This window comes from Dipteris shenzhenensis, chromosome 24 (genome assembly GCF_047967505.1).
Source record: "Dipteris shenzhenensis isolate YYH24624 ecotype China chromosome 24, Dip_SZ_1.0, whole genome shotgun sequence".
NCBI lineage: Eukaryota > Viridiplantae > Streptophyta > Polypodiopsida > Gleicheniales > Dipteridaceae > Dipteris > Dipteris shenzhenensis.
Genome location: NC_141619.1, coordinates 2,264,366 through 2,277,725, shown reverse-complemented (window position 1 = coordinate 2,277,725; position 13,360 = coordinate 2,264,366). Strand labels below are relative to the sequence as shown.

Here is a 13,360-nt window from a genome sequence, read left to right as displayed (position 1 = left end):
AGAGGCGTGGGCTATCCTAAAGGATTTGTATGAAACAGACTACATCTCGGATTCTGATGCTCCAACACCAACTGTACAACCTGGACATGAATGAGGCAAACAATGTTCATGACCATCTAACAAAAGTCAAGATGGTGAGGGACCAGCTCATGGCAGTTGGTCAAAAGGTAGAGTCAAGTCAACTGGCACTGTTGACCTCACACAAGCTACCTAGAAGCTTTAGGAGTTTCGTGACTACGGTCACTGCAGGACAGAGGACCAAGCCTCTCACCTTTGAGGAGCTTGGGCCTTTACTATTGCAAGAAGAGGCTCGGGAAAAGCCGTTTACGCAATCGGACGAGAAGGCTCTCGTGGAGAGGGACAAGCCTGGCAAGGGTAGGTTCAAAGACTCCAAGAATAAAAACAAGACCGAGGATGCAGAGAAAAAGAGGCAAATGAAGTGCTTCTACTGTGAGAAGCTTGGTCATTCTGCTAAAGAGTGCCCCAAGAATAAGGCGGACCTCAAGAAGGAGTCCAAGTCCAAGGAGGAGCCAAAGACCGAATCAGCAAACGTCACAACCGGCACTCTCTTCATCATCACTAAGTACTGCTCCGCTTATACAGTCAGTGAGTGAGAGAAAGGTTGCTATGTGGACAGTGGAGCTTCAAAGCACATGTCCAACAAGAAGGAATGGTTCAAAACCATGGGAGGTACGCATCCCGATTCCAAGGTCCTTTTGGGGATAACTGGTCATGCCTTGTGAAGGGTGTCGGTAGTATTCCGTTCATTACCACTACAGGAAACGAGGAGTTGATTTCCAATGTACTATATGTACCGAATTTGTGCAAGAACCTATTGTCTGTCAGTCAAATGGACAAGCACAATATGTCGGTATTATTCAACAACGGCAAGGTCACTGTCACATCCAAGGCAAACCAACAGGTGGTGGCTCAAGGTGTCGAGGAGCATGGGCTATATCAGCTCAACACTTTGTTGGTGCACGGGGACCATGGAAGATCCAGATTATGGCACTAGCGGTTCGGTCACGTCATCTATGGCACTCTCTCCAAGATGCACAAGACAAAGATGGTGGATGGACTTCCACCGATTGCAGGCAATGATTGTGTCTGCAGGGCTTGCGTGGAAGGCAAGCAACACAGGGACAAGTTCCCACAGGATGCCTCATCACGGGCCAAGAAGCCGCTCGAGTTGGTTCACGCCGACATCTGCGGCCCAATGTTGACAAATTCATTCGCATATTTGCGGTATTCTTTTACTTGTTGATGATTTCAGTCGCATGCAAGGGTATTTTGCCTGGCCAAGAAATCTCAAGCTTTCGAGAAATTCAAAGACTAGAAGGCCCAGGTAGAGAGGAGAGCGGGGAGGTAATCAAAGCCTTCCGCACTAACAGAGAGGGAGAGTTCAATGGATTCTACAAGAAGCAAGGGATTAAGAGACAGCTCGCACATCTCAGCAGAATGGAGTTGCTCAGAGGAAGCACAGGACCGTCACAGAGACAGGGTTGACCATGTTGCGAGGGAGGAATCTCTCGAAAGCCTACTGGGGTGAAGCCGTGAACACTGCCGTTCACATTCTCAACAGAACCAAGAACAAGGTTGTTGATGGCAAGACTCCATACAAAGCTTATTATGGTAAGAAGCCCATCATATCTCATCTGAGGGTTTTTGGTTCTAAAGCATTTGTGCATGTACACAAAGACGAGCGAACAAAGTTAAATCCCCATAGCCGAAGCTATATCTTTGTGGGATAGGAAGAGTCCAAGGCCTACCACCTATTCAGACAAGAAGAAGATCCTTATCAGCAGGGATGTAATCTTTGAAGAGACCGAGGCACAGCCTACCAAGGAGGTTCCGGAACTTCCAACGTTACCCCCACCCAAAGTCACCATCCGCGAGGTGGAGCCGACTGAAGATCCCGAGGAATGGAAAACAATATCGAATATGCTTTTGCACGAACACATAATGTCTCTAGATTTTCAAATATTTCTTGCCAAAACAAGAATGCAAGAAGAGGAATACATACTATTGCTATGCTCCAGCATTCAACAACCTACAATCTTCTTGAGAAGACAAATGAGGGACATATACACCAACAATTTCAAATAGAAGATGACAGAACTATGGGGGGCAAACACTGACATCTAGTTTGTTCTAAACCCTCACAGTGCAGCCTTGCTGTACTTTGTACATGACTAAAATCAACAAGGACACACATGACACAGTAAAAGTAGCAATCACAAAAAGTATCCACAACATGAGTCTAGCCAACGAAAGAATTTGCAATGTCAGTAATGCAATAACACACACTCAACACATAAGTGCACAACACGGAAAATACCTTTGCCTATCCCTATCTCTTTCGGCCATCATGAGGGAGTTTTTGTACATAAACACAAGCAGTCCAAATGACTGTACATTGCTCCTAAAAAGGAGGGCCGTCCTTCAAAGATGGACCCATCAAGCATAGACTTTTTTCCCCTATATAATCTCAAACTACATGTCGCGGGGGCCAAGCTTGAGTGGCACATGCCTGACATCTTTCACAAGCAAATTCACAATTAAACAAGGGGTTCCAAGGGCTAGAAAGTGCCCAAGAATAATACGCTAGAATAACTACATCAAACACAATAAATTGGAAGACCACTATGGAGAGCAATGCTTGTTGTATTTGCCTTTCTCCACTACTGAGCATTCCCTAGACGAAAAATTCAAAACTTGGCACAACATGTACACAGCAAACATGGTGGCAATAACTTCCAATGAGGCAAAGTTCAACAAAATCAACTCTTGCACAGAAGCTCCATCATGTGACAGATCAAGCACAAAAACCTCAGCGAGCCAGTCAAGTAGTACGAGAAAAAACATCGGGAAATTTGACATTCGGATTGAAATCCAAGAAGACACAAACAAGAAACAAGGAGCTACCTTAATGGTATTTGAAGACGTTAGCAAACTCAGGGGTCACGAACATACCCGAGAGCAGTTCCAGAGTGCGGCGGTCTCAAAGAAACATGAAGACTCCCTCCGTGAACTTCGCTTTGGTAGCTCAACTTGCGAAGCCCCGTTCCTGGAAGATATACCAGAATGGTAGGAAGCCATGAAGGCAGAGATGGATGCCATTTTGGAAAATGACACCTGAAATTTAGTACCTAAACCAACCAGGCGGAAGGTCATCGGGACTAAATGGGTGTACAAACTTAGTTCAAGTCAGATGGGAGGTTGGACAAGTACAAAGCAAGATTGGTGGTGAAAGGCTATGCACAATCAAAAGGACTTGACTTCGACGAGACCTTTGCCCCCACTGCTAGGATGGTGATTATTCTGACAGTCATTGCCTTGGCTGCTCATCACAGTTGGCCTATCTTTCAAATGGACATCAAGTCTGCATTTTTTAATGGTAACTTGGAGGAGGAGGTATATGTGGCGCAGCAACCAGGATTTCAGATTCCAAGATCCCCATCAAAAGTCTACAAGCTGAAGAAGGCCTTATACGGGCTGAAACAGGCCCCCAGAGCTTGGTACCAACGGATAGATGTTTTCTTTCAGAAGATCGGGCTTTAGCAGAGTCCATCAGAAGCAAATCTCTATCTCGACACAGAGGGGGATTTGCAGCCAATATTGATTCTATATGCGGATGACCTCATCATTAATGGGGATCATACGAAGAAGATTGCTCAGGTCAAGAGACTTCTTATGGAGGCGTTCGAGATGACTAACTTAGGCAAACTTCACTACTTTCTTGGGATTGAGGTGAAGCAGGGAAAGAGCAGTCTCTTTATTTCACAGGAGAAGTATTGCAGGGAACTGCTCAAACGCTCTGAGATGGAAATTTGCAAAGCTACAGTGACTCCCATGGAAACTGGTCTGAAGCTGAGTGTGCGTGATCCATCCCAACCAATTGATTCATCACTATATCAACGCTTGGTGGGGAGTTTGCTTTACCTCACCAATACTCGACCAGACATTTCCTTCGCAATTGGAATGCTTTGTCAGTTCTCCGCCACACCCAAGAAGGCTCATTGGGACGCAGGTATGAGGGTGCTAAGGTACTTGAAGGGTACCTGCACCTACAGCATCACTTATACCAAAAGCATTAAGTTGGGAGGTTTCTGTGATAGTGATTGGGCAAGTGACATTGATACCCAGAGATCGACCTCTGGATATTGTTTCTTACTCTCATCAGGAGCCGTGTCATGGCTGAGTAAGAAACAACCTATTGTCGCCCTTTCATATACAGAGACGGAGTACAAGGCTGCCTGTACAGCAGCATGTGAAGCATTGTGGCTCAGGTGGATCTTGGAGGACATGAATGTGGCCCAAGAAGATGGGACTGCAGCTATGTGCGACAACCAGAGTTGCATACCGATCGCCAACAACCCCGTGTTTCACGCACGGACGAAACACATCGAGGTCCACTACCACTTTGTTCGAGAACTCATCGACAAAGAAGTCATAGAGTTGATATACTGCCCGACCAAGACGACATCTCACATGTCTTCACGAAGGCGCTTCCCAAGGAGCAGTTGGAGCACCTCATTCGTCGCATGGGGATCGGCCCACAATTGTGACATTGAGAGGGGGTGTTAGAAGGTCACTGCCCCACCTGTGAGCCCCCGATTTGAGGGGACAAGGGGACGGGAGACCATAGGGGGTAGGGGAGGTGAAAAGGCAGAAGACCTACTTGTCAGGGAACCCGCGCTGTAGCGTGAAGATGGCGCGACATCCTAGGTGCTCTTGGACCTGCGCATGGGCAGAGTTGGCAGCTGCAACAGCAGCCCATAAGCAAGGCTTATGGGCCCTTAAATAGGATTGGCCTAAGCCGGCCTGACCAGCCAACAAAGGCCGACCAATCAGGTCGGCTGGTGGGCTGGCAGGTCGGTGCCTTGGGTAGGGAGCCGACTCCCTGGTCGGCCAAAATGAGGGGGCCTAGTCCCTCCTATAAAAAGCCCCCCCTCATTCCTCATCACCTGCACTTACAGCCTTGCACACAGGCAAGCGCACATAGAGAGGAAGAGGCTCAGCATCATTGACAGCACTCAGGCTGTTTGTACACGCTCACCCTTGAGCTTTTGTTGCCCACGATTGTGGAGGAATACATCCGAGTTTTGTCCTATCTTTCTCAGTTTTTCTGAGTGTTGTATGAGCGAGAGAGGAAGTGAGGTGTGAGTGATTCTATCCGTGTGTGTGTCGCTTGTCAGGGTCCGGTGCCTTCCAGCCACCGTCGTGACCTTTGCAGCCTCCCATACCACCCGTACGGCTAACGGCTGTTCCGTACAGGTCCCAGCCTGCCTCAGCTATTCTGTACAGGCCCGCATCTGTTGCTGCTCCTCCGTACCTATTGTACAGTCTCCTAGGTGTGTGTGCACTGCTCGCGGTGTGTTTGTGTGATCCCAGTGAGGTGTACGCCGCTTTGTGTTTTGTCCTCGCCAAGAACCCTGCGCAGCCCCGTCCGTACATCTGTACGGTCGCCGTACGGCGTCTGTACGATTCCGTACGCAAATCTGCGTCGGTTCTGGTCCCCCTCTGCAAAGTCACGTACATAGCCCCGTACTTTTTACGTTTTGTCGTCCTTTTTCCTGCAGGTCTTCCCGTACAATTGTCCGTCGTTCCGTACAAGCCAGTCTTCCCGTACCAGGTCCGTATTTCCGTACATTCAGACTTCTCTCCGTGCAGCCCGTGTATACCTCAGTACAGCTCAACGTCGTCCGTACAGTCTCGTACTTCTTGCCGTACAAGTCTTGGGTTTTTTGCTCCGGTGTCTTCCCTAACAGTCCTGTGTTTCCGCCAAAATCTTACCTTTCCCTCCGGTATCTCCTTACCAACTATACTCTTCTTCTTCTCTCTTGTGGGCTTCCTGTGGATATTTCTTTGGGACTGGTTTTTTTGGCTTCCACTACCCTTTTACAGGTACTTCATTCCTGAGCTCCCTTTCTTACAAAGTCATGGCAGAATATTCATATGAAAAAACGTTTCAAAAGGAGCGCTCAGTTCCCTACAAGAAGCAAAAGCAAGTTGAGGGTCAGCATGACCCGATGCATGATACTCTTGAGGCTCAACTGGTATTTGATGTCATGCATGAAGGATTTGCAGATACGAGGAAAGAGTGGAAAGACTCGGTTCCTTCAGTTGTCCTCATGGTTGAGGTCGATGAAATTGTGGATCCAGTCAGAGAATATGCTAAGAATGCAGTCATATTATTTTTTCCAGGCCAGATGCCACCAGCTGCAAAGATAGGCAACTGGTTGACACGCACATTGGCTGGCTCATTTGTTCGTAAAGTACACTATGCAGCCAGGGGCTTTTTTGAGGTTATCATGGTGGATGAGATACACAGACAAATGCTTTTGGAACATTCACCTCTCTTTTTTGGGCAGCAAATGGTGCATGTATTGCCATGGTCTCCCACAAGGGACTTTCAGGCTTTAATCCGACACAGATGCCCGGTTTGGGTTGAAGTTGTCGATTTCCCACCATGTATGGCCTCACTTTTGCCTAAAATTGCAGCATCTTTAGGTAAAGTGGTCTGCCCACCATGGCCAAATGGCAACTCAAACAAATTTTGCATTCTCTGGGATACTGATAATCCCACACCGGACTCTTATTCAGTCACGGTGAATAATGTGAACATGGGAAGTGCTTTTTATAAACTCAAATGGGGTTTATTTGCAGGGGCTTGTTTTGAGTGTAAAAAGTTTGGACACATGGCTTCACAGTGTCCAATGAATCAGCATAAAATGCCTCGTACCACTTTGCCGGTTCAAATGCCTACCAAGGATGCTCCTACTCCAGTTGCCAATAAAAATAAAAGCAGTAGACAGCCTTCTGGGAGTCAGGATAAAGGCAAAGCTCCAGTGGCTCCCAATGGGAATCTCACTTCACATTCACCTCCTGCTATTCAATCCTTGACCAAAGGACAGCAACCTCCAACTGATGGCTGGCAAAGTCCAAGAAAAGTTATTTCTACTCGAAGAATTACACCCCCCCGCACTTGTAATGGTGCATCTTCTAGCGGAAATACCCCAGAGATAAATACAAGAATTGGGATTACATGGGCTGCAGTAACAGCCAGCAGAACACTCTTCCCTGAAGAAGAGGTTGCTGCTTTGCTGTCTACTTCTCAGGTGGCTACTTCTTCTCAGGGGCGAGGCCTTGACCCTCAGATAGAAATGCAAGGCTGACCTCATAAATTTTGCTGCTGTACATAGTTGTTATATTACTATAAATACCTGTACATATGACTGCTCACATCAAATGTTTTACACTCAATGTCAAGGGCATGTGTGACAGTAGGGAATGGAAATCTGTGTGGCTGTACATAAACACATTTCAGCCTGACATAGTGGCATTACAAGAACACAACCGACATATCTATGCAGGCAACACAGGACACTACTGTGGATATGATATTTTCTATGCTGGGGAGCACTCTTTCTCAGGGGTAGTCCTTATGATCAAACATGTGCTTCAACCAGTCATTGCTTTAAATGACAACAAAGGCAGATGGCTTGTTCTCCAATGCATTATTAGAGGAGAGGTGTTTGAATTTGCTTATGTTTATGCACCTCACTCCTCTAGAGAAAGAACTGCAATTTGGAATGCCATGCAACAATATCCGTGGAGATATCATGCCTACATATGTGGGGATTTCAATAATGCTCCACAACACGGAGACAACACCTCCAGACATGACCATATGTTATCTCCTGAAAGGCATGCATGGTCTCAACTACTATTGCATCTGGATTTGGTTGACCTTTGGAAGGAATTGCAGCCTTTGTCACCAAGCTACACTTTTCAACATAATGCTTTTTCCGCTTATCAGGCACGTCTGGATCGATGGTATAGTGTAGCTCCCCAACAAAATGGGGATTTTACATGCAAAATGTGGATTGACTATGCCTTTGTGCATTCAGACCATGCACCTCTATGGTTGCGGTTATCTTTTCATAATATGCCAGATGTTAGATTGCCACAAAGGAGACATCTAATCATAAACAATAGCTATTTGCAACATGCTAATTTCAAGGCAATGGTTACTGAAGCATCTCATTGTCTATCCTCTAGCAGCCATATTCATGTTGATGGTGCCTCGGATTCTTTTATTTCCAAAATGCAAGTTGTGATTAGAGCTTATGGCAAGTCTTACATGAAGACTTTGAGGGAAACCATTGCTCAGGCCAAATCCACTTGTCAAGACCTCACTGAACTCAGCCATCATCGTTCGTTGTCCATGCATGAGCAAACAACACTATGCCAGGCCAGACATTGTATTAAACTAAATGATCACAAGAAACTGGCCAAATGGGAGACTAGAGCAAGACAAAGAGCCTTTACAGATAAAGGTTGCTCTTCCAAAGAATTTTTCAAAAGTTTACATCAGAGGAGAATCAAAACAGAAATTTGCAGAGTGCTTATGCCTGATGGATCATGGACTACTTCACGGTCACAGCTTGCTTCTGTTTGTGTGCATCATTTCTCTCAGCAATTTGGCTCTGCAGCTCCTCCTTCACAACAGATTTTGCTTGGTATGGGTGCGCTATTGGACCCTATGGACTTTATGGATGGACAAAAATCATAGAGTCTTTGGTGATCCACTATTTTCATCCTTTCTTTTTTTCAAACGCTCTCTGCAACAATCATTCTACGATTGTTTTCAGACTCGTTTGATTGATCAGGATGTGTATACAGCTTATACTGAGATCTTTAGTTGAGTAGTAGCTACTTCGTTTTTGAAGTAACTATGAATGTAATTATTTTACAGCAATAAAAGATTTCTTCCCACAAAAAGTGAGTGATTCTATCCTCTATTTCCAACACCCCTTTGTTTTTTTATGCTCGTCGTTAGGTCCCTTGCTGTTCATGCTTTCTTGGGTCTATCGCCTTCTTAGGAAGTGGTCGCGTAAAACTAGGACTTGGTAGGAGATCCTAATCTCCCCTAAAGTCCGAGACGTATAAAGTTGGAGGAGATCTAACCATATTATATGATTAATCTCATCTCACAGAATCGACTCAGGGAGTGCATCCATGCTATACAGAAAGGGGGAAAGCCTATCCCTATGAATATCGTGCCTGGCAAACCATGTGGATATGCATGCATACCATGTGTTTGCTCTACTCGTTAAAATGACTCCAAGGCCAGCCTCAGTAGTCTCCATCGAGGTGAGTCGCTGCCTCTATGGATGAATGTCATTGTCTGAAAGATGGCATCAACCTGTAGAGGGGTCATGGCGAACTCTACATGTACTATCTCATGTGAAACTCAGGGCTTACTCCGAATCATCATGGACCCCATAATCACCTGTAGCCGCTTAAATTTCCTCCACTCTGTAGTCGGTAGATCACTCCCCCAGAAGGGTGCTGCATACATGGCAATCGATCGCACTTGTGTCGAAAAGCCAACCCTTCGTCGATGGGTCCTAGAAGTGTGTCTGGGAACATTATCTCCCTAACCGAGCCAAAGCACTCCGCCCCCGCGTGAGTCATGCCTAGGCTGCACACGTCATCATGAAAATGAGTCTTGTGAAGACTACTCCCAAATATGTGTAGGACTACACTACCTCCACTAGCTGACCCCGATAAGTAAAGCTGAGTCAACGGATCACTGCACATGAGGTGTTGAAGACCATAATCTTGGTCTTCCCAAGGTTGACTGTCAAGTCTCCCTCTCTGCATAACACCTCCAGGCCCTCCAGATCTCTGCAGCCCCTCCGATGAAGATGATGTAAAGGGCTAGTAGTAATCCCTTGCCTCCTAGGCAGTCTATAAGGATGTGATCTCATAGATGTAAAGTCCGAACAGGATCAGTGAGATTGGGCATCCCTGCTTCACCCCAAACATGCTCTCAACCCCCAATCCGATAAACCACATGGGGCACGAACTCTACCTCTGACTGACTCATATAGACTCATCACCCCAAATCAACGTCTCTGAAATCTGCATCTCCTGTAGTCTCCTGATCATGCGGGATGTCAAAGGCCTTCCAAAAGTCTACCTCCTTCAAAGATGCAGTGCAAGTCCCTGAGTGGCAACATGCAATGGATGAAGAGAGCAATGCACAAAGCATGTGTAGACTTTCTGGTGTCTAGACCTCGCCTCCTCAATGATAGCCCTCATAATGAAGATGTGATCTAGAGTAAAATGTTACCTCCGAAATCCTACCTTTCCAAGTGCCTGCTGCTCCGGAGCCTCTGTATGACTACTGAGCTCCCTCTCTAATATCGATCCATAAATCTTGACCAGAGTATGGCCAATCATGAGGGTAGGGTAATTCCCGGTATCCATAGGATCCCCGGCTTTGTATATCAACACAATAGTAGTGGTGCTCCAAGCAGGTGGGAAGCCGTGACATACAGCCTAGTTGAACATCTATGCTAGGACCGGAGCTAAGACCTTCTGCCCTTGTGCAAAGTGCTCAGTCCGTAGGCCCTCATGATCCTGTGCTCTCCGATTATGTAGTCAACAGAGTGCAGCCCGTACATTCTGTGTGGTAAACAAGTAACAAGTGGTGGGCTTGGGCATTGAGGACATGTCCAATGGTGTGTGCATCTAGGCATCATAGAGGAAACATGCATACGTGTGCCACACACCTAGGTTAGTAATGGGGATAGGTGACTTCCCCTCTAATAAAAACCTCCACCCAATGGTCGGATCTCCACCTCAAAAAGATCTAACAATCTCATTCATCCTGTTTATGAGAAAGGCCCGTGTCTTCCGACGTGTCAATTGTTGAAAGATCCTCCACAACTTAGATGATGTTAGTTACAGCTGGTGTCACCACCCAATATGCATGATCTTATGTGGTTTAGGAATCAGGAATCTAAAGAATCATCCGGTGCCTTAGGTTTATCGAGTCTCCACAATATCACACTCCAAAGGTTTGGGCTAACATCCGAGGTTCAAGGCAATAAAGAAAGACTGGAGTTTACGCATTGAGATTCAGGGCAGCAAACCATGACAAGGAAGACAGAAACTTACCAGTAGGAGCGAACGTTGTTAAAGAATCCGCATGCAAGATACAAAGAAGAGGCTCAGTGATGGAACTGAACCGGCACCAAATAGCCTGCCATATTTTATTCTTACAATGAGAAGCTGGCATACATATTATAATCGTTTCACATACCAAAACCTTCACCTAATCAACCACGTGTAATTTTTTTCATTTCCCCATAAGTAAACTATTTCCAAATACAATTGAGAGTAGGCATGGCACTTTGAGATTTGTGTTTGACATGGTCTATTTTAAAGCTTAGATTGGAACTACAAAATGCCAATGGGCTTTGTCCAGCATTTTTGTAAGAATAATTGCTTTTCAGAGCTGAGAGACACCTTTAGTTCCCACCCATAAGGGTATATTTTTTATGATGGATTTTAGCTCCTTGGTCTAATAGGTTTTTTGGCCTTTTGCAAAGTTTAGAAACCTCTCTCTCTCTCTCTCTCTCTTTCTCTCTCTCTCCTTCCTTTTGGTCTTATAGGGGCTCTTTGGGCCTTCCGTAGACGTTTATTAATAAAACTTTCTTTCTTTCCCTAGAAGCAATCACAACCTGACTTGAGTCTGAGAACGAGAAATGGAATGCATGCGTGGAAAGAAGAGTCATTCATACGAGGTGTCTGTGAAAGCAGTTGAGCTTTGGTAATCCGTCTTTGTTCTACCCTAAGCCAATTTAAAGCAACGATGATGTCAAACCGGACTGGGACAGATCACCTGTATGACTGCTGAAGTTGCGGTGAATCGCTTTCTCACTTGGAGCCCAGCACTCCATATTACACTGTGAGAATACAGAGAGGACGTAAAAATCATGCAACATGATTTAAAAAGTCGAATGATAGTAACCAACGCTTCCTGAACACCAATGCATCCATTACATAAACCACTAAAACGTCTGACGCAACAAGGCAACTCAACATTTATGAAGGGTGCAAAACCACATTTTGGCAATTCCAGTCAGGCAAGTTGAAGACGAAAAGCGAGGTTGCGTACGAATTGCCATGAATGAAAATCTCCTCGTCATGGTCGCCACATGAGGTTGACAAAAAAGAATCCGCCGAGTCGGAGCTGCGGCTTCTGGCCAACTCTGGATCAAACAATGAATACGAGTATGTGCCATTGGCCGATCGGGCGTCCTCTGAAAGCGTAGTAGGGCCTGAAGAGCTGCCAGGAAGACGCTCGGCAGTCAAGCCAAAAGGCTGGAAGGCACCCAGCACACAGAGAGGCCGAGCCATCTCTGGCGAGTTGAACAACAAACGAGGCAACGTCTCCCGCCTTTTCAATTTGTACAAAGACGCTCTTCAGTAGCCGTGCCACATCCGAGCTGCTTAATAATTATTGTTCTCTCATCATGGCCAGCAAATGTAGAGCATCATGAAATGTACCATTAAACCCACATCTATGTGACTTACCTTAATCATCGCCATTATCATCATCTTGATCATCCATGCAAGGGGCGAGTGCCCCTAGATAGCCTCAAATCTAGTGTGTGAGTGGGTGGGTGTGTTTATATATTTATTTATTTATTTATTTATATTTATATTTAGAGAGAGAGAGAGATAACTTGTTCTAATTTGGTCATTTTCTTTGTTGTTGTCCTAAATGTTTATGGAAGTGATCCAATTTCATCTACTTGAAGTAAAGCCAATGTGATCTCAAATCTAACACCTTGGTTGAGTGTAGTCTTAGCTTCTCTAACTCTAACACATTGATCTCAATGCTAAAATACGTCCATTTTTTTCGGGGGCTAAAATACGAAGTAATAGTGGAACACCCATTGAGTGCTATAAGCGCCCTCAAGGGAAACCAAGAGGTCACCAGCTTATGAGCACCTATGAAAACCACAGCAACACTCAAGCCTTCACAAGGCAAGGAAAGTGAAAATCAACACAACTAAAATCACACGGGACAAGGGCACCAACATACATAGGATCTAGAATCTAGGTGGCACTCAACATAGACCTCCTCCTTGAGCCCTCCATTTAAGAACGTTGACTTGACATCCATATGAATGATGGACCACTCCAAATGGGTTGCCATCATTTGGATCATCTCCATTCGTGCAGTTGGAGTAAACATCTCTTCATGATCAAGAGCTTCCACTGTGCATGGGCTACCAATGCAATCACCATCTAGATCATCTCAATTCAGACTAATAGAGCAAAGGTCTCTTTGTAGTTTGAGACCTTTTCCTATGAAAACCCTCTTGCCATCAACTTGGCCTTATCCTCGTCACACATCCATCAAACTTATACTTAACCTTGTATATCCAATTGGGCCCTATGACCTTCAGTCTAGATGGTCTAGAAGCCAAATTCCACATCAAACTTATGTCGATGGAATGCACTTTTCATTGTTGATTGCCAATCCCCAGAT

General features: G+C 45.5%; 1 protein-coding gene across 2 annotated transcripts in view; it reads right to left on the bottom strand.

Annotated features, from left to right (window-relative positions):
- Positions 1 to 12,289, bottom strand: part of EMB2771 (E3 ubiquitin ligase) — a 305,147-nt gene extending 292,858 nt beyond the window's left edge. For both annotated transcript variants that reach the window (XM_087395130.1, XM_087395131.1), the window contains exons 1-3: positions 11,978 to 12,289; positions 11,702 to 11,765; positions 10,975 to 11,059 (exon numbers count right to left, since the gene is read on the bottom strand). In XM_087395130.1, the coding sequence (XP_087251256.1) occupies positions 10,975 to 11,059; positions 11,702 to 11,765; positions 11,978 to 12,219 (391 nt within the window). In that variant the 5' untranslated portion in view covers positions 12,220 to 12,289. The remainder of the gene's footprint in view (positions 1 to 10,974; positions 11,060 to 11,701; positions 11,766 to 11,977) is intronic.
- Between the last annotated feature and the right edge of the window lie 1,071 nt (positions 12,290 to 13,360).